This window comes from Telmatherina bonti (assembly GCF_933228915.1).
Source record: "Telmatherina bonti genome assembly, chromosome: 15".
Taxonomy (NCBI): domain Eukaryota; kingdom Metazoa; phylum Chordata; class Actinopteri; order Atheriniformes; family Telmatherinidae; genus Telmatherina; species Telmatherina bonti.
In genome coordinates, this window is record NC_136613.1 from 24973435 (window position 1) to 24994491 (window position 21057).

The window sequence follows — 21057 nt, forward strand, 5'->3', positions numbered from 1 at the left end:
AATAAAGAGCCACATCTTGCAGGGATATTAGACTCTCAGATGTGTAAGTGTTCACTGCTAATTGGGCAGCAGTATAAGTCATTGCACTCGCCCAAACTGTCACTTACTTCAGTTGGATTTCACAGTCCCTCTCTTTGTAATTAGACTCAAGCCCTGCAGTTTATTTTCCTGTTGTCTCTGTGGTGTCTTAGTGTGTGTGCGTGGAGTTCATAACACAGAGCACATGATCCACAGTGCATTGGGACTGACCTCCAGCGTTAATGAAGTGTAATTATGATAGTCCCCAAAGCAAAACCCACGTCACTTCAGTTTTGCCTCATGGTTTGTTAGAGTTACACACACATAACCACACTAATATGTACACACTCACACTGGCGTTACACATTCAATAAACATGACATTCTGATTACATGGAGTCCCCTTGGTAACATTGGAGACAGCTATGAAGTGCTTCTGAAGCACCTTGCGTATTTGACATTGTAAGGCTGTGCTGGGAAATGAGTCAAGTGGTATTGAATTGAAGGAATTCAAGTCAAACTGAATCGAACTCCGGCAGATTGAATATTTGTATGTGAGGCGTTGTGCGCATTCGTGTGTTTGATCCCACCAATCCCATGCCTCTATTTTCCTTTGAAAATACACATTGAAAGGGCAGATTGATCCTGGAATGAGACAAACACAAGCAGACACCTTGAAAGGAGACGCATCTATATGATGGTTGTAAACACAAGCTCCTATTTTGTGCCGGTGTGTTTCTCTTGCACTCCATCTCTTTATCAGCATTAAATCAGTGGAGTGTTAGGACATCGTTTAAGCTCTCACACAGCATCAATACTGGCACTATTGATTTTTTTTTTTAAACAGTTAATGGAAGCCTTTAGGGCAGGAAAGCTAATTAAAATCATATGCAGGTCAAGCTCATTTAAAGACTCCCCATTAGTTTATGTTGAGCTTAACCACGCTCGACTGAGAAATCCATCCATGGGGCATCATAATTGACTGGTGTTTCTAATGGCTTTCCAGTTCGCCTTCGTTCCAGACACAGATAGGGAGTTCCTCTGGCAGATTTCATGCAGCAGGTTTAATAACCCTCATAGAGAATCATTAAAGACAATTGATGTGTGTCGTGTGTCCTTAAAGTATCTTGTCTGTGCCGGGAGAAAGTGTTCTGTTTTCAAAGGCAGGAGGTCTTTGGAAATAAACAACACACCCCCACCTTTTACACAGAGGTGAGCGTGATGCATCTACAAATTATACAAAACAACCCACATCAGCAGGACGCGTTCACCATCAGCTTCAATAACACAATTGTATATATCTGATAGCGTTGTCAGCTGCAAGACATTTGATTAACACAAATCCTCCTTTTGGAATTTCTCAATTACTCCAGTAGATGAAAAAGCCAAACAAGAAAATAACTTGCTTTTGTGTGATTGCTGTGGGATGGAAAACCCATCTTGTCATGTCGAGTTCTGTTTTAAACATGCCGGCAGACTTGCCACGTTGCTCCTGGCAATTATTTTCTTCTGGATGGACAATGGTGTCGAACTAACATTTTTACACATGGCAGCTCTCAACTCTTGCAGACACTCTCACTGTATATCTGTGTTCTCTTGTTTATTTCCACAAATTGTGTGTTGCTTTCTCTGGAAGGCAGATTTGAATCTTTGAGTCAGAGGGAGATTAACTTTTTGGCACTGTTTATTGTTTCCTATCAGGGGCCAATATGCTAACAGTAGATTCCAACAATCTTGCTGTGACTTAGTTTGATTGCTCCACAACGTGACTCTGGCCACAAACTGCATCTTTCTGCCACAGCCATTGTGTCCAGCTGGCATAAGCAGCAGAGGAAAAACCCTGCGCCATCACAGCTCTAACAGAGTGCTTCATTAGGCAGAGTTTCATAAGATAAAATCTTCCTGAGATGAATTCTCTGTGCAATTATGAATAGATGGATAGGGGGAGTAAAATGGTCATAGAATATTCCCTATATAATAATAAAACAAAATAAGATGACTGCAACTTTTGTTTGTTTTGTTTCCTGAAAAGGTTGGGTTTAATTTCCACCTTGGTTGCAGCATATCTTGTTTTGTCATTTTCTTTTAAAGTGTAAATGTACTTATGCATGATATGTAATCACATACGCACATACCCTGCCCTTTGAGCTTAATGACTGTGCTAATATTCTAAGCTGTTTCAAGTCACGCATGACATTATATTGTTGAGGTTTCATATAGCATTTCAGGCTCGCCTACCTAATTTTAAATGCCTATTAAGGTGGCAGTTATTAGGAAGAAGCCATGCATTAAAAAGCATTTAATGTAAAAATGACTGTTACGGTATAATGGAAGCTACACAGTACACTTGATGTGCTCCATATGTATTTCATTGATCACCAGGTTTGCAGTTTGTTAGAATTATGTTAGTTGTTCGGTTATTTTAAAACTTAAAAAATTCCAACTTTTAGAAACACAGGAGTGAAACTCGGGTTCATAAAGGGATCATATCCTGCAGGTTTTGATTGTCTCCGTACTCCAATACACCTTACTGAAATCAATGAATAGGTTGACGTGAAGCTATTGGATCCATTTGATTTGAATCCGGTGTGTTGCTGCAGAGAAACAACACAAACCTACTGGATGCAAACCCTCCAGGAGCGGAGTTTGACACTCATGTTTTAGAATACTTTTAATAGAATCTCCATGTGTTGTGCAATGGTTCAGTTTCAGTAACTGTCCTTATCTTTTTACACCAGTAGAAAAAAGTTGGGGTTTCTCAGCATGGGGATGCTGAAGAGCAAAGATCACCAACTCTGGACTTGCAGATTTTAGATGTTTCTTTGCTGAAAAACAGTTGACATAAATGAATGGGTCTTTAAGAGGCTTTTGCAGAACTTGACAACAAGCTATTAGAAGAGCATTTTCATTTAAATCAGGTGTGTTGCAGCAGAGAAACATCTTAAACCTTCAGGATAATGGCTCCCAGTTGGTGACCTCTGCTGTAGGGTAAACATGTCTCCAGGAATCTGCACAATGAACGTCAATGTGCTTTCAAAATGAAACACAGAAACACAGAGTTTAAAGGTTGAGAACTAATGTTGCTTTGATGGAGAAAACAAGTTGTATTTGTTTTTTCCTAAACAGAACTAGGACCCTACATGAAGGATGTTCTACAAAGTTAGCTATGTTGAACCTTAAATCTTCAAATTTTTAACTCTTTATCGGGGCCTCATTGAATATTTAAATTGGATATTTAAAATGTCAGCTGCAGAAAACAAGTTATAATAATATTTGAAAATTTTAATGAGTTTGAAACTTGAATACCTTTTATAAAAAATAACAAAAGTTATAAGTGGTCAGCTTTTTTATGCTTAAGATCAGTTCTTAAATATGAATTAGCTAGGAACTAGCCTGATCTAAGACAAGCGATGTGAGGAACTCAGTGAGGTTCTATGATTTCATGGTCTGGCTGGCAGAGTCTTCCTTCATGTATTTTCTCAGCCATGTTTGCCTTCCAAATTTCTTCATCACTACTTTGTATTTTCATCTTAACATGCTATTTATATGCAGGGTGTGGCTATCAGGTATGCGCTGTGGGAGGGGGAGGAGGGGAGCCGGGAGAAGAAGCTTACGAAATATAAGAAATGAACATATTCGGTGCGAACGTTTGGACTGGTCAGAGTTTTTACAGATTTACAGTAAACTGAGGGGTCTAACTATATTTCTTTTTGTTTATTATTACAAAATGTTCGGACTACATATCAAGACGAGGAACCACTTCACCCAGAGTAAAAGAAATGTATCTGAGCAAGATTACCACCTATAGCTTTAACCACAATACAATGTGATTATAAAAACTGTTTCTAGTGTACGGTCGATGCTTCAGATGGTGCATACGATGCAGATTTTATGTGTGCAGACTCAAGCAAGACTCGGTTGATAAACGAGCCTTGTAGCCAAAGACTCTGAGTAGAGTTTTGTCCAGCCAACTAAGACAAAGAAAGCCTGGCTGTGTTGACCTTGCTTTGCAGTTCACCTTTCTGGTGTATGAAATCTATGCAAGCATGTCTTTAGTGTTCGTGCTCAACATCACAATCTCCCATCTCCTTCTTTGGCTTCTGCTTATTGCAGGTCTGATTTAGTTCCTTCTGAGGCTGAATTTAGAGGGACCTTTAAAAGATGTGCGGAGAGAATAAAGGAAACAGAAAGAGAGTTGTTTGCCTTAAGCTTCTTCTAAGACACAAGTAACGCTGGTTTCTCAGCACCTGACTAACAAGCTCAAACTCCCACAGGCCATAACTGTCATCTTATCTAACACCATCACTCTCTGCCTTAATAAAACCCCAGACCTCCTAAATGTCCAACCTGGATCCCTCAGTGTTTCCCCAAACTTAAATCTCCCAGCCTTTCTTACTCAGGTTCAGTCAGAGCGATGTCTGCAAACAGCTTCCCCAGGCACTCCACTGTACTGTGAAATGAGCAGGAAAAAAAGAGTGAGCGTCATCTTTTCACTCGAAATACACATGAGAAAAGTAAGCTGGTATTTTGTATCTGTATAATGAGTCAGTTCTGTAATATTAGATGAAATAATGTACAGTAATGACTCTCAGGGCACTTCCATCCACTGACCTCTCATGGGAGCTCAATCCAATTATTTAGCCAGCAGAAATTCATAGAGCAAAGCTAATGTAGTGCAGACTGAGTAAAGAAGATATAGCTTTTCAACTTATTTTCACTTAAAAGTAGATCTCGTGGGAGGGGTATATGGTTATGCTGATGCTTTTCACACAGATTTGAAAAACCTTTTTTGAAAGAGAGTGATTGAGCGTGAGCCCGGCTGGGTAATAATTATCACTAACAAGCTAGACCGGTTCCAGCACTGTCAACCAATGGAGTTCCTGTACACTATGCTCTCTCTGTATCACAGATGTGCTGTTGACATGCTCCCCACTCTGTATTCAGAGCACATTCTTATCGCGCTGACTGCTCACTGGGGTCATTTGGTTCTGGACAGCAGGACTGAGAGTCCACAGCAACAACAGTGGCTCTGTGAGGCTGTTCTCGGAGCACAAGCTAGTTAAGCAGTAACCTCAGTGTATAATGTCAGCTGGCTGCTGTTTAGCTGTAATATTGAAGGTGGTTAGTTGTATTGTATCGGAATACGTTAACAACTGGGCTTATTTTTTCCAAATACATGCCGACAAATCCCACGTCGTCCAAGTCCTTTCCAAGGTAATTTGCTGTTTATTGACCACTAATGGCCGACAACAAAAACAACACAAATGAGAGTGAGTAACCACAATTGCCAAAGAGAATTAATGCTTTATTAGTTCTTTTTTTACAGTCTGTTAGACCACAAAGTTACTGAAGTCGGGAGGTGAATTCATTAGGGTGTTAATTAAATTTGCTTGTGCAGCCAATCTGTGCTGGTCACACTCTCACACCCTTTGTACATTCTGCATGCAGAGACATCAAGGCCCAACATGTAGCTTTAGAAATGTTTATCTGCAGTTTCAATAGTCAACGTTTTGAAAATCTTTCCTCTTTGTTTGTTGTATATATTAACTAGGTCCTTCTCTGGTGGGAGCTTTAAAGAAGGACTGGGCTTCTCCAAACAGCATCGCTCTTTCCTGGCAGCAACCCGAGGAAGCGACACTTCCTGTCCTCGACTATGAGATAAAATACTATGAGAAGGTACAGTACCACTTCATCTATGTTTCAAAGGTGCACAAAAAGGATTCTTATTTAGCTGACAACATAATTAGGTAGCACTTTTGTCAAGTTACTAGTTATGCAAATCTAAAAAAAAAAAAAAAAAGAAAAACTGCACTCATAATATTAATAATGAGTAGAAGAAGAAGAATAGAGCAAAGTTTGCTGCCTGGCTCACAATTATATTGACTGATTACCCCCCACCCCACCCCATTCACCCTGGCATCCTTTTTGTTTAGCTTATCAAATTTCATAACTCTCATTTCCTTCTAATGTTGTCTTATGGTATCTAAAATAAAATTTTTAAAAAACATTTAAGATAAGTGTGACAAGCAAACAAAATTCATTCATTTTCCGAACCGCTTATTCCAATTCAGGGTCGCGGGGAAGCTGGAGCCTATCCCAGCCGGCTTTGGGCGACAGGCAGGGTACACCCTGGACAGCTTGCCAGTCCATTGCAGGGCCACACACAGAGAGACAAACAACCACACTCACACTCACTCCTAGGGGCAATTTAGAGTGACCAATTAACCTAACATGCACATCTTTGGATGGTGGGAGGAAGCCGGAGTACCTGGAGAGAACCCACGCACACGGGGAGAACATGCAAACTCCACACAGAAAGGCCACTGACCAAACCAGCCAAGGATTGAACCAGTGACCTTCTTGCTGTGAGGCCACAGTGCTAACCACTGCGCCACCGTGCAGCCCAAACAAAATTCATCAACTCTAAATATTTTACAGATATTTTAAGCCACCATTTTCCAAAATCCATCCATTGGATCACACCTCTTTGACTGGACAAGGAGAACATGTGTGTATCCCAGATGGTCTCCTTGAATGCAGCTTCTTAGGTGTCAAATACGCTACAACTAGAGTTACCTGGGTCTACAAGTAGAGATAGTTGGGTCTACAAGTAGAGTTACTTGAGCCTACAAGTAGAGTTACTTGGGTCTACAAGTAAAGATACTCGGGTCTACAAGTAGAGTTACTCGGGTCTACAAGTAAAGATACTCGGGTCTACAAGTAAAGATACTTGGGTCTACAAGTAGAGTTACTTGGGTCTACAAGTAGAGTTACTTGGGTCTACAAGTAGAGTTACTCGAGTCTACAACTAAAGATACTCGGGTCTACAAGTAGAGATTTTTGGGTCTACAATTACAGATACTTGGGTCTACAAGTAGAGTTACTTGGGTCTACAAGTAGAGATACTTGGGTCTACAAGTAGAGTTACTTGGGTCTACAAGTAGAGATACTTGGGTCTTCAAAGAAGCTGCAGCGAAAGCTACTTGTGATACAAACTCATTTGTGTCTCCAGTAAAAGAAAACATGTATATCATGGGTATATTAGTATGTAGATCCTGTAAGAAGAGAAGGTTTACATACTTAGTCAAATCAAAGTAGCAGCATCTTTTAGCACAGACAGTGTCTTCTCAGCTGTGTCCTGGGATAATCATGGAATTAGGAAACAGCAGTAAAGACGAACTGTGGAAATTAAGTTGAGATTTGAATGCACAGTAAAACCTTCTTATAAAATTTAGTTTGATTGCTGGACAGGCAAATGGAAAGAACCGTTTATCTGAAAAAGACCTTAGGGAGGTTTAATCTAGCTATGGAATGGTGTCACACTGTTATACTGTTCACCAATACCTTCATAAACATGTTTGTTATGAAGAATGTACAGCAAATAACTTTAGCTGCTTTCATGCTACAAGTTTCAGCCACTTTTTGGACACAGGCCATGTGGACTGATGAAGTAAAATAAAGCTTTCTGATCACAGTGAGTAAAGCTAGTGTCTTCAGAGATTTAAAAAAAAAGAGATTAAAGATGGAAATACACTCTAAAGAAACATGAGGGAATACATCATGCTTTGAGCTTATGTAGCAGTAGGAGTCATGGAGAATAATTCACTGCAATTAACGTAAATGCATTTGATTAAATGTCAAATTCTTGAATCAATCATGTCACAATTTATAAAAAATCAGGATACGAGGAGAGAGTAGCTTCTACAACAAAACTGTGCCCATAACCTCTATAAGTACAAGCTGAAGGTTTTACTGTGGTCCCCACAATCCTCACACTTAATCACCAAAATATGTTAATACAGTTTGGTGCAAGCATCAGATCTCAAAGCTTTTTGTCAGAAGCATGAACAAAAAACCTCAAACAGGAAGTCAGTGTCTCAGAGCCGGCCATGAAAACCATTTACAAGCTGTTATAATTGCTAAGAGGTGGGCTTTTTCCAAGCAGAAACCATAGAGAGAGCCAACACATTTGCCCGAAGCCTTTCTCCCTTTGTGTTTTGAAAACATGAAAGATGGAAATTTAACAAAAAGGATCTATCTTGAAAGATTAATGGGACATTTCATTTTAACTTTATGTCTTTTCTGGAAATCAAGACATCTTTACTTGCTTATTTATTCATTCACAGTAACACATTTCATGCAGAACATCTGGTAGAGTGTCTGCATTAAAAATAGGTTATAAAATTATCTGGTGCCTGTCATTTGTGTTCCCTAAAGTGATCAGAAAGCTTTACAGGCTCTCCCTTTTACTAGAATGTGGCTGGGAGGCAGTTCTTGTCACAGCATGTACAATCAACAGCTGCTATAGTGAATGTGACAGTAAATGAGGAAAACTGTTCACTTCAAGTTAGATGAAGATAAATGAAACAGGATGTTTGTTATTGGTTAGAATGAACAGATCTTTTTAGACAATATATCCCTTAAATGCCTGTTAAAACTTGTTCAAACCCCATTTTAGCTGAAGTTATTTTGATCATTACTCCCACACCCACTTTGTCCCACAGGAACATGAGCAGCTGAGCTACTCATCAACACGCACAAAGGCCCCCAGTGTGATTGTCTCAGGTTTAAAACCTGCAACCTGGTACGTCTTTAGTGTTCGCACTCGAACACCAGGTGGATACAGCTCCTACTCCCCAAAATATGAATACCAAACGACAGGAGACTGTAAGTACCTTGAACCTTTGATATGACATCTTTCCATCTGTGTGTGTGTGTGTGTACATGTGTGTATTCAATCAAGGATTTATATATGAGGCTGTTTTCTCCAGACTGCATGTTATTCCTCTAAAGAATTAGAGTATTAGTAGGTTGTAAAACCCAGGATTAATATGTGAATAAGCATTTGATCTGTCTTGAGTGGTAGATAAAAACCTGAAATTTAAGAAAATTAACAATAATTTTAAAATTGTAAAATTATTTTAATGATCCTTTTGGATTCACAATCAGTAATCATTTCACTTCATATGAAAAACTAATGCCCTCAAAATCCATTACCAGACTGATTGACTGCATCGTAACAAATTAAGAAGTTTTTTCTTGTGTGTTCACCAAATAGTTTGTTTTTGTCCCCAAACTTAAGCCTTTGCGCTGTTTTCTCCTTTTCTTTAAGTCAGTAAGTCAGATACTGCAGATACTGGCTGTAAACAGCAGTTTAAGGTCACATAAAGTTCACATGGCCCGGAGCAACACCCAGGGCACAATGCATCAAGAGCACATCAGCAAATTATAAACCTGGATTGTGATGGTGAGACTCGACAGAAGCTTTCAGAGGCGCTACAACTTTTTGATAAGCTGCTGGGTAATATAGCCAGTGAAGAGATAATCACTGGCAGCTGTTAACACTAACACACTGCAAGTCGACCTTCATGTTTTAGTCCAGCTTTTTGAATATAATGCTAACGTTGATGCGGATGTCAGAAACAAACATGCAGCATGTAACTCACCACATTATATCCATTAACCTGCAGGCCCTGCTATTGTCTTTCTGGCTTCCTGCAAGTGTTTTCCACTGCCATTCAAACTATTTTTTAGTTTAGTTTGCATTTGTGCAACGCAGAAACACTTTTGTGCATGTAAGTGACTAATTATGCCAGTGTTCAATTAGGAACATGGACTTTAAGCATAAAATGGATCATGCTGGGCCAGAGTTCATTTTCTGCTATGAAAAAGTTTGTTCTTTTGCTTTGTTTTAGTTGTTGGTGTTTTTTTTTTGTTTGTTTTGTTTTTTTTCATTTAAACACTTATTCAATCACGTGTCAAGGGTCTTGAAATTTATATGTTTTTGGGTCAAAACTCTTGGCTTTACTAAATTCAGATCATCAGGGGTAAACACAATGCCCACACTTGCAAAACTATACAGAAAATGAGCAAATGTCTTCCATGAAATGGTAAAATGTTTCATTTTCAACATCTGATGTTGTTTCAGACTAAAAATATGGGTTTCCATTTACATTTTAAACAGCATCCCAACTTTTTTTTTTAGTCAGCATTGTATTGGTTCATAACTTTCTATCTTCACATTGCTGTTTTGCCTGCCAAGGCTGATATTTTCCCATTACGTACAGCTATTGATCGACACCGGAGTGCATCCAGAACATTTTACATCACCATGGCATTCATTTACTGTCGCTTAACTCTTCAGCCTTGCTGTTCGTTACAACAGCAACTTAAAAAAAAAGATGAGGACAATCAATGAGAAAATCCAACAATGCAGCCTTGCTGTTTTTGTATTTTACAATCAGTGTTTTCTTTGTGTGTTTGTGTGAGTAATAGTATTAATGCATACTCATAAAATACAAAGGTCCAGCTGCCCTTTTATGTCAGGTCAGGTATTGTTGAGAGGTGATTTGGCTTCACAGTGGTCCTCTCGCTTCCAAAGCTGCAGAGCTTTGCTTTATCTGCAGATCAGAGGCTGCTTGGCCAAGCCTTTGTACAGCCTGGCCTTTTATCTGAAAGAGAAGGCAGATTTGGCCCCTGTCGCGCTCTCCTTCTCTATCAGTCTGTCTGTCTGCTTGTCAGTCACTGTCCTCACGCTCGTTTTTGGAGCCTGTGTATCTGTCACTTCCATTTCTCTTTTTTTCTTCTCATCTTTGTCTCTCGCCTGTCATCTATTTCCTCGTCTGCCACCTCCTCTCTCTTTCTCTAAACGCACATACACACCTCATTTCAGAAGCATCAACCCAACGCATCTGTTTAGTAAGTGATGTGAAGAGCGTGAGAAAGTGAGAATCGTCATGTGTCTTCTGGCCAGTCTCCATCTCACTCCTTTTTCCCTGAGGAGTTTGTCATTTGTATAAAGCAAAACACACACACACACACACACACACAGATTGCTGACAACTCCAGTACACACACTGTACGTGCTCTTTCTACTCCAGGCAGCCACATGAGCCCCAGTCATTCGGTTTGCCATCATGCACCCTGATCTCCAATTCATATTCATTAACCATGAAATATTATAGAAATAAGTTTGGTAATAGCAATCATCTTTCAATTATCTGGGATTCGTTAGCCTTGTGACAAGACACAGAAAAGGGAAAATCATGAATATCAAATGGACCCAATTTAACCAAATGATCACGGACTAAATCACAATTTCATGAATGAATAAAATTAATTAAACAGTAGCAGGCAAATGAATCATTTCACCACGAAAGCTGACAGGTTTTTCTTCTTTTTTTTTTAACCACAAAGAGTTGATCAAACATCTCTTAATAAAATCTGCCCATTAAAAGGACTTACGGTCCATGTCTGGTGCATGGACAGGGAGGAATATTTCAGATTATGTCAACTAAAATGGTCTTTTTTTTTCTCCTTTATCCCACTACCAATCCTATTTTCCTCTGCTCTCCTCATCTTTACACGTCTTTTTTATGTTTAATTTCTCATCCTCTGTTTTGTGTCATCTTCTTTTGTATCCACATTTTCCTTACCCAACCCTCCTCGTCACCCCAATTTCTTTCCTGCTGTCTCTGATTCTCCCTCAGCTTCTGACATTGCTTCTGATCAAGGCCAGGTCTTAGTCATCGTCACAGCAGCGGTTGGCGGTTTTACCCTTCTTGTCATCCTCACCCTCTTCCTCCTCATCACTGGAAGGTAAGAAAAATTCCCTGTCCTTGATTGAAAATACTCCGCTTAGATTTAATATTCCAACACATTAAGTAAAACCTCAGCCAGTCCGTGTTAACTACTCCTTCTTGGTGGGAGTGATTCTGACTAGGCAGACTGATGTTGGTGTTATTCATCCTGAAAGACACTGTTATCCTTTATTTCTACTTTTGGATATCTTTTATGTGAGCCTTTTAATCACATATCAGTGCAAAAGTTGTTTTCCATGAGGAATCTGCTGATTTCTCATGTTTTTTATTTCTTTTTTCTTTATTGTGCAAACTTTCGTAACCTTAACCTTGATGTATGACACTATTGACAGACATCAGCATGAAGCTTTTTTTAATCACAATGACTCATTATCAGTGTTTGACATGTTAATTTAAAAAAAATAAAAGTACTATAGTTATTAGTTTCTTGTTTTAATAAGTAACAGAGTTAGTAATGTAGTTAACATTATAAAAGTAACTAAGTATTTGGGAAAGCAACTACTGTATTACCCTTTTTAAAGTTAAATAGCTTCACTTTAATCTAAGTTATTTGTGATAAAAGTGAAAATTAGATCTGACTGTTTATTTAATTTAACAGAATAATTCACTAACAGAAAACACCAACACAGATACACTCAGGCTGGGATGGAGTGGCTCCGTCTCCATTGTTAATCAGAGGCCCGTTTTGCTTGACATGGAGAAACGTTTTGTTTTGGGTCATAATGGACATTTCTCACCATGTTCTTATCTTTTATTTCACCAAAGGGAAAATAATGCTTGAGCATCTTCTGCGGTTTTCTTCACTTTTTACATCATTCCAACTTAACTTCTTCTTTCAGCTTCGGGAACTTTGTCAAACTTCTCGTCTTCTTGATGTCATTGTCTCTTACACTTGTTTCATCTATCATTTCTGCCTGTATGTGCCCTTACAGCTTAACACTGTTTCCCAGTCTCTTATGCTAGACTTATAAATATGTGTGGCATTGATATCAATGCAAAAACTGTCATTAAGGAGTCTTGTTGGCTGTTTTGGACATCCTGTAAAGTACAGTGATTTCCAAAACACCATCTCCTGCCAGTTATGCGACTGTAGACAGACACAGACATCTAACTTTTTTGTTGTTTTTAAGCTGCTAGAGAGCATCTGTTGGAAAGTTACCTACTATGAAATATTTGTGCAAACATAAATTTTCCTCTCCTGAATGAAGACGGCTTATGTGAACACCGGCACTGACAACCAGCTGCACACAAGAAGGCATGGTTACACATCCAGTGTTTCTCCTGCCTTAACAGGTCTGACTGTCTGTAATGAAATTAATGTACCTAATAGACTGAATATGGGGAACTTCATCAGCAATGATCAGCCTCAGGCTTACATAGTGTAACACCTGTGCAGCAGACCCACTGACTTGTCATGACAGTGAAAGCACTACTGTGAATTAACTGTGATTGTTAGCATCATATTCCTGGCTTAGAGTAATATGCCCATTAAATATTTCCTGTATTACATTGCCAAAACCATGCTGCTTCAGTAACTGCCTTTGGACACAGTATACTACTGAAAGCAAGAGCGGGAAAGACATCTAAATGGATTGTAGGATGATATGATGTTTGCACATATTTGTAAGTGAATGTCCAATGTTACATATCTGCATAATGGCGCAAAATAAATTGCATAATCCTGAAGCCAAGTACTTCATAATTCTGCTGTCATAATCCATTAAATGAAATCCTCTGCTTTTGGTGCATCTAGATAAAAAAAAGTATATACCATCATAATGGTGGAGGTAGCCAAACCTGCACATAAATATAGAGAGAAGAAAAGAAAGATAGATCAGTAGTCTCAAAATATGCAGCCGAATGCACAGCCGCATACACTCACTCACACACACAACGTGTTTGTGCTCATGAAAATGTGCAGTGGTGTGTAACTCTGAAAGACAGAAATCAACAACACTTCACACACTTTATTTTAAAGGTGTGAAGCTGAAGGATTTGGTGATTAAATAATGTGTGATTTCACCGTGAACATATTGAACAAAAATAAATGGAGCTGCAGTGAAGCTCAGACTGAAATATTCGCCAGCACAAACCAGTGGATTGTCTCACTTTTTATTGCATAGTTTTTGCTTTTACGAAAGCCATTAATCTGTTAATGTACTCATATTACTGCAATGATACAAATCTGTGGTGCATTCAAACTAGGCAGCTTACAGTAGTTAATTCTGTGGGAAGATGTGGTAAAACTAAGGAAATATAACAAAATGCCATGATTAACATTAAAAATATTTTCTACTTTTGTTAAGGGTAAATCAATGTGTTGACAGAGTCTAGTTAATGCCAAAACATTCAGTCCTGTCAGACATCCAAAAAAGCTCTTATAAATAAGTCCATCCCTGATTAAATAATAAAACTCAGGGACTTATTTTGGAGCTTCTGTTCTGTTCCTTAATGAGCCCATAAAGAAACTATAAATAGACAAACTGTTTGATATAACACCTGAAAAAAATCCTGGGAACCTGGTAGCTCTGCCAAACTATTAAACATACACCACTGGGCCTCGGAAATTATAACCAAGTTAATAGTATGCAAAAAAAAAAATCTACTCTGGACACTCAGTCAGGGCAACGATATTCCAGCAGGGATCACGTTAGACATGCTTCTCCATTTTGTCTGAACAAATAGGCAAATCAGATGCATGTCAGTCACCCTGCTGAAAAGATCTAATTATGCGGAGAGAAAACACCTGCGTAGGTGTTGAAGTGGTGCGCAGTGTCGAGATTCAGAATAATTTCCACAATTTGGAAAGAAAATTCATGTCTCCGATTGTGTGTGAGAAACACAATTCTTAAGAATAATAATAGTAAATATTAACATATTTATATGCAAGTTTTAACAAGTGATGGACTCTAAATTCAGGGGATTTTATCATTGGCTCTATATAAGCTAATGCTCTAAACGTACCTCAATTATAAAGTTATTTGATGAACACTAACAACTACTCAAAATACAGAACGTTATTTTTTTCAAGAAAAAATATTTTGTTTTTTCATCACTGCTTTCAACATATCTGCGTGTCTGAAGCTAGAAAATTTTATTTGTTTGAAAAAATGTCCTTGTTTCAACCACAGATGATTTTGTGAAGTTTAACAAATAAATTTCCCATTTGTTACTTTTTCCTCCATTATGGACAACAGAGTTTTTGCTGTGGAGATGTCATTTACTCTATTAGTAAATTATATGCATGTACTTTCTTTGCAAAGTTTCAGCTAACAGTTTAGTTTTTCCCTGCTGTACACTCAAGAGAAGGATTTCATGTGCAAAACTTTTTATGTTTTATGATGTTTATGCATGTTTGTAACAATTAGTGATGTTGAGATTTGAGGTTTTGTTCTCATGTTTTAAATCCTTATAAACCACTTACTGCTTCACACTACCTCCTGTTGATATGTAACACTCTTTTATTAAACAGGAATAGCAATCACAGAATCATAATGACACCCAGCTGGAAGATTTCATTTATCTTACAACACTTTATTCTTTGTCAAAATGCTGATTGTATGTAATGTAGCTCTTCCGTTTTGTTAAGATCCAAGCTGTAAAAGTGGATCAAGTAAGGTTTTGTTAAGTGAAAAATGACTGGTTTTCTCAAAACTGAAGTGTTACCAATACTCACATTCATTTCAGCTCTAAAGTGTTCTGTCTGCCAAAATATTTCAACAAGTGAGCTGTGAACTCCACAGATACGATCAGGATTTTTGAGCGACAAGTTGTGCCGCATCACAGCGCCGACTTTTATTATAGCAATGATTCAGATGTCAAAGAATTTTAACTCAGCAGTTTTACAGTGGGGATTTGAAGCATATTTCTTCTTTTTGTGATGCGATCTGACTGTGTGTTGGGATGCTTCTGTGTTGGCACTTTATTAAAAACTGACACTCACACCTCAGATGAGGCAGCTAAACCAAGTCCTGTAGGCTTTTTGCGTTGTAACACAAGAAGGACCTTTTAACCTGAATCCATTTGAAAGCAGAAGAAGTAGATGGAGTGTTATTCGACTCTCTCACATTCTGCCATATGTGCAATCCCTCTGCCATGTGTGGGAGGAACTTTGGCTCTCTTTAGATTTAAAAAAAACTCCAAATAGCGCCGTTAATGCTGGAGATAGATGAGTGCTTTCAGTCATACAGCTCTCCTAAATGTACGGTTTTACAGCATAAGTGGGGTTTTAAGGGGACTGACTGCATGAGGAATGATTAACACCTGGCTGACTAAACGTATATCTAAATTTGCATCTGCTCGTGTGAATGTGAGAAGTGGGATCTCATGTACGATCGAAGGTATTAGGACTGCAGAGTGTAACCTGCAGAGTGAGACATTTTACATTTACAGTGCCACGCTAACTTTGAATTGTCTCAATCTTTCCAACATTGCCTGCTCTTTTCTTTGTCTTCTCTTTGACCCGTCCTTCCTTTTATGCCGGTGCTAGCACCAGAACCAGAGCAGCGGGTCGTGGTGAGGTAACTGTGAAAGATGTGAGGGCAAACCCGTAGTCTGAATTACACTGATGCTTTGATTAGACCTCAAAGCAAGGTTGTTTCACTGAGCTGTGTGGGTGTGTAGAGCTTGTGAATATGTGCATGTAAATATGTGACAGTGCTCGACAGGCCAGAGAACAGTGAAAGAAGCCAAGGTCTTTGTGCACGATGTGTTGTTGTTGTGTGTTGCTGTGTGTGTGGTCTTTTACGTAGAATGAAAGCCAGTGAGACAGAAGGAGAGGCGGATAAAGAGGATCAGAGGATAGGACTGGAAAAGACTGATAAAGGCACATGCCACTATTTCTTTAATGAACAGCTTGACCCCATCAGCAGAGGTCAACAGTTACTTTCCAAATCCCCTTCTTGTCCTCTCTGCCAGTCGTGCCCGCCATGTTATCGGCTCTGTCTATCAGTGTCCAGGATCCCACAGACTTCACTTAGCCAAAGCCCAATCTGGCAACCTGTAGCCCCTAGTCTTCTGACACCTGCTCTAATATGGCAACCCGGATTATGTTAAGTCCTCAAAGAAAAGGCAGCTCACATGCGATCCCATGAACACATACACACATTCATGCATGCAAGCTTTCACAGATATTGGTCCTCGAATGCAGTCTGAGTGTTTTCATCTCACACTTTTGCAGGCACACAATGCGTCACCCCTCTGTTCAATACTTCCTTTGTCCATAAACATTCTGTATCACAAACAGAAGGCTGTTTTTTTTTTTTTTTTAGTTTGTGGGGTAGCACTGTTGCCTTACATTACATTATAGACTATTTTGAGCTCATATTTTGTGCATGTATCTTTAATTAAGTTAGTTAATAACGTAGTCTTATTTGCAGGAAGCAGACATTTTACTGTTGACAGAAACAAAACTGATGACTGCAAAATTCTTTCACATTTGAGTATTTACAAAAACAATGTTTCTGCAAAGATTCGCCAGCTACAAATTGCATAAAATATGACTCTTATTGATTGTTTTAAAGTGATCTGTTATGCATTAGTGCTTGTTGTGAGAGAGTGTGGGTTGGGTTGAGCATTTTTATTTGTTATAAGAGTATGAGATGATGAAAGCTCCACACTACCACTGGATAGATCAGTGCAAGATGAGAAAAAACCCTGGCACATCTGAATTTTTTCTCCTTAACATGGCTATATGTGCAACATAATGAAACAGTCTTGTACAGCATATGCCGTGGGTGACACTTACAGCAGGCGTTGGAGCAGGATCTGGGGAAATGAGTGCCACCAGTATCACACCTCACAGCTGTAGGCCTGTGTTGTGTCCTGTTGTCAACACCTCTCAATACTTCTCATTACCTGAAGAAGGTAAATCTGTACAAATGTTTGAAGCTTTAAGTTTTTTATGTTAAACTATTTTGCTCAAGGCAAAGTTCACCGATCATATTTACTAAATGAATAGCTTCAGGTTATAAATGCAGGGCTGGAAGATGGCCACAGCCCTTTGGATTGCCGGAGCACCAAGCAGAGTTTGGAGACAGCAAAAGCACATGTCACAAAAGCCCAAAGTAAAAAATGCAAAAGCAGCAAAAAGCAAAGGCAGCAAGCAGCAAAAGGAAGTAAAACAAGAAATAGTAAAAGCAGAGGCAAGATGAAGCAGCAACAGAATAAATAATTAACAATGCAAATAAAAGTTAACAATGCCTAAAGTTTACATTTCTGTTTCATTCATTTGAAGGAGCTTAAACAAAAGATTAAGCAATATATGAAAGCCAAATATGCATATGGTAACAGAGAAGTTATTCGCTCAGACCAACTCAATCTCACATCAAAATGCAAATTGCAGAAAAGTTTAAATTCATGTTAAATTTCAGTCCATAAACACAATCTTCTCTGTTTTAGATACAAAAATAAGTACAAAGAAGAACACACAGTTCTTCTACCTTTAAAGCATTACCAAACTATGTCAGGTGAATAGAGGAAAAACTCTAAATTCAAGGAATGAGAAGAAATATTTCATTTTCATCTCATGCTTCATCAATTTCTGCATTGATTTTTCGCTTTTGGCTTTTTCACTTTCATTTGCCATTTCATATTGGATTTATTTCAGCTATTTTTCAGAGGACCACAGTAATTATGCAAAGCCCAGTTTTATCAATGTGGTACTAAATGAAAATTGAATCTATATTGAAACCATGAACTCACCTGAAACCACTTTCACCGTAGTAACAAATCAAATTACAGGTGCTATAAACAACTAGACTTCTGTTGTTGCAACCAGGAATCCTCTTCTTTACCCCTGAGTGCTGTACACATCTTTTATATTTATTTTAAGAAATATCTTTTCACGCATTGACTTTTAGCTCTAAATATAAATTTGCACTACAGGTAGTAGAAAAATCTGGTGACAAACAAAGATTTGATCAAACTTGTTTGCTATAATAGTTCTAAATGTTTAATTTTGTAAAACCAAATAAATGAACTAAAATAGGCTTAAAAGATGCAGAGCTGGTGCCGTCTGTGTGGACTGAGATAGAGCCAGCTGATTACCGAGTGAGTGTGTTGGGCCAAGGGCAAAGTTTGTAAGTCATTTCTAACTATATTTATATTGAAAGTAAAACTTCAGAGCAATGCTTGATAATAGAAATAACTTTTTATGCTCAGTTTTAATTTTACCTGCGATGAACTGGCGGCCTGTCCAGGCTGGGATCGGCTCCAGCTCCCCTTCATCAGACGAAGCGGTTAGGATAATGAATGAATAAATGAATGTGTTTTCATTTTAACCTCAACTACAGTAAAACTAGCATAAAACTTGTCAGCGCTATCACATCCTCTTGGACTGTGCTGACCTCCACTTTTAAGCTCCACCAGCTTCATCTCCAGCAGGGAGAAAGCATCTCCCATCTGGATCACAGTGGTGTGGAGGCGCAGAGCCGGGGGAGCAGCAGGCCTGTCTGCAGCAGTGACAGTGGAGACGGCCTCTCTGCTGAAGTGCCAGTGTCACTGTGGGAGCTGTCTGTTTCTGGTTCTGCCCCGTCTCTGTTGGGGGTTTGGGTCAAGCCGCTGGTCTCTGCTCCTCTACTTGGCTGCCATTCATTTAAAGCATGTCCTGGTGATTTGCGCTTTTCTTATATTTTTCTTTTCAAATGTCAACATGTGTTGTAAAATGACTTAAACCAACAATAAGTTAGACTATAAATACAGATTTGGTGCTTGTCTGATTTGCTCTCCAACAACACGTTACTGAGACCTGTAGAGCGTGCCGACCTGTCACTCCACTACACAAAAGGTAACCTTTCTGAAACACAGTAAAGTGTTGGCCTTAAGTTCATATAACCACCAACTGAAAGTGTGACATCTCACTTTTAACTATACTTGACGTGACTATAAGAAGAGGTGGCAGGATTCTGTAATCTATCTAATAAATGATGAAATATGAGAACATTTATTAAAGGATCCACTTTCGAGAGTGAGTGTCCCTCATTGCACACAGTCATTAATTAAGCCCTGCGCTGCTTTTTAAAATTCATCAGTGATACGGCTTCTCAGAGAATTCAAAGCACCTTTCTTTCTTTATACTATTATTTTCCACCTCACTGCACTTTTTACAGCTCCACCTCTCCCACAACCAAATGTGCCTTCACCCGTCATGTTCATATGAAGCCCTTACACAACATTTAGGTAACAGCGGGTCATGTTTGAATAATAAAGTACTTTTTGTAGAACTTTGGGCCATATTTTTGACCTTACAAGTGAGTTTATCCAACTAAAGGCATTCAGTCTCTTTCTAATCATATCTGATATATTACCATGAGGAGGGATCAAAAATGTTTAAATCAAGTGTCTTTAAGGCAGCACAGCAAAATTTTCACTATAATACACAGAAGTGAATGGTTCAGGCCATATCCACACAGATGCAAGTTCAGGTGTCTCAGCTAAAGTTTCCATATTGTTTGCACGTTTTATTCACATGGAACCAGCATTTTGAAGCCCAAAAGGGCTCACTTTTTAAACAAGTTTCCAAAGTGTATGAACCTGAAAACCTGTTCCTGAACCAGTGATGCTTTAAGCCTAACTCTCCCTTCACCCATATGTGCAAACCTTGCCAACAGCTGCATCAATGGCCAAGTGTTGGGCATTAATGCTGTGTTTATACTAGGGGATGGACTCTATGTGGGGCCATTTGGAACATAATTTAGAATTACCCTCCCACAGACATACGTGAAATTTAAATCATTCACACACTATGGTGAAACCTCTCACACACTAGACTGAAATATCCTCTCATATGATAAACTAAATTCACTGTGTTAATTCTTGAATCAAATTTCACTACAATGTGTGAGAGGCATTTTACTAGTGTGTGTGAGAGGTAAATTTCACTTGAAAAGGAAGTAATTTCAGTTGAAACGGAAGTCACGTAGTAGAAAAAATGAGCGCAATTTCAAAACATACATGGACACAGCTGCAATAAACATAGATAAAGTCCATGTGTTGTCGTCCAGCAATCTATACAGCCTTTCTTGCCCAACAGTCTCTTCGTTTTGCAAAGACTTGATACACCGTAAAGCACAAGAAAAAAAAACTTGTAATATCTTCTTCATTTCCTCTCACCTTAAAACACGGAGTCTGAACATTGAGAAGAAGAAGAATTATATAAATGGACATTGTGACTAGTGCAATCTGACACTTGTGGTTTGTGCTGAATTTCAAGAGGCCGCAATTAAACTCTCTTGCTGGTGGGATGGAAATACCAATACTAGATGGCTATTTATCATGTCCTAAAAGCGTTTGTTTTGAAATTGCGCTCATTTTTTCTACTACGTGACTTCTGTTTCAACTGAAATTTCAGTATAGTGTATGAGAGGGTATTTCACCATAGTGAGTGAATGATTTAAATTTCACATGTGTCTGTGGGAGGCTAATTCTGAATAATGTCCCAA

General features: G+C 38.7%; 1 protein-coding gene across 1 annotated transcript in view; it reads left to right on the forward strand.

Moving 5' to 3' along the window:
* Window positions 1-21057, forward strand: part of LOC306766336 (ephrin type-A receptor 6-like) — a gene marked incomplete at both ends in the record, with an annotated part of 174903 nt that overhangs the window by 135613 nt on the left and 18233 nt on the right. The window contains 3 exons of the mRNA XM_079254033.1: window positions 5569-5693; window positions 8522-8684; window positions 11507-11615. Coding sequence (XP_079110159.1) covers window positions 5569-5693; window positions 8522-8684; window positions 11507-11615 — 397 coding nt within the window. The remainder of the gene's footprint in view (window positions 1-5568; window positions 5694-8521; window positions 8685-11506; window positions 11616-21057) is intronic.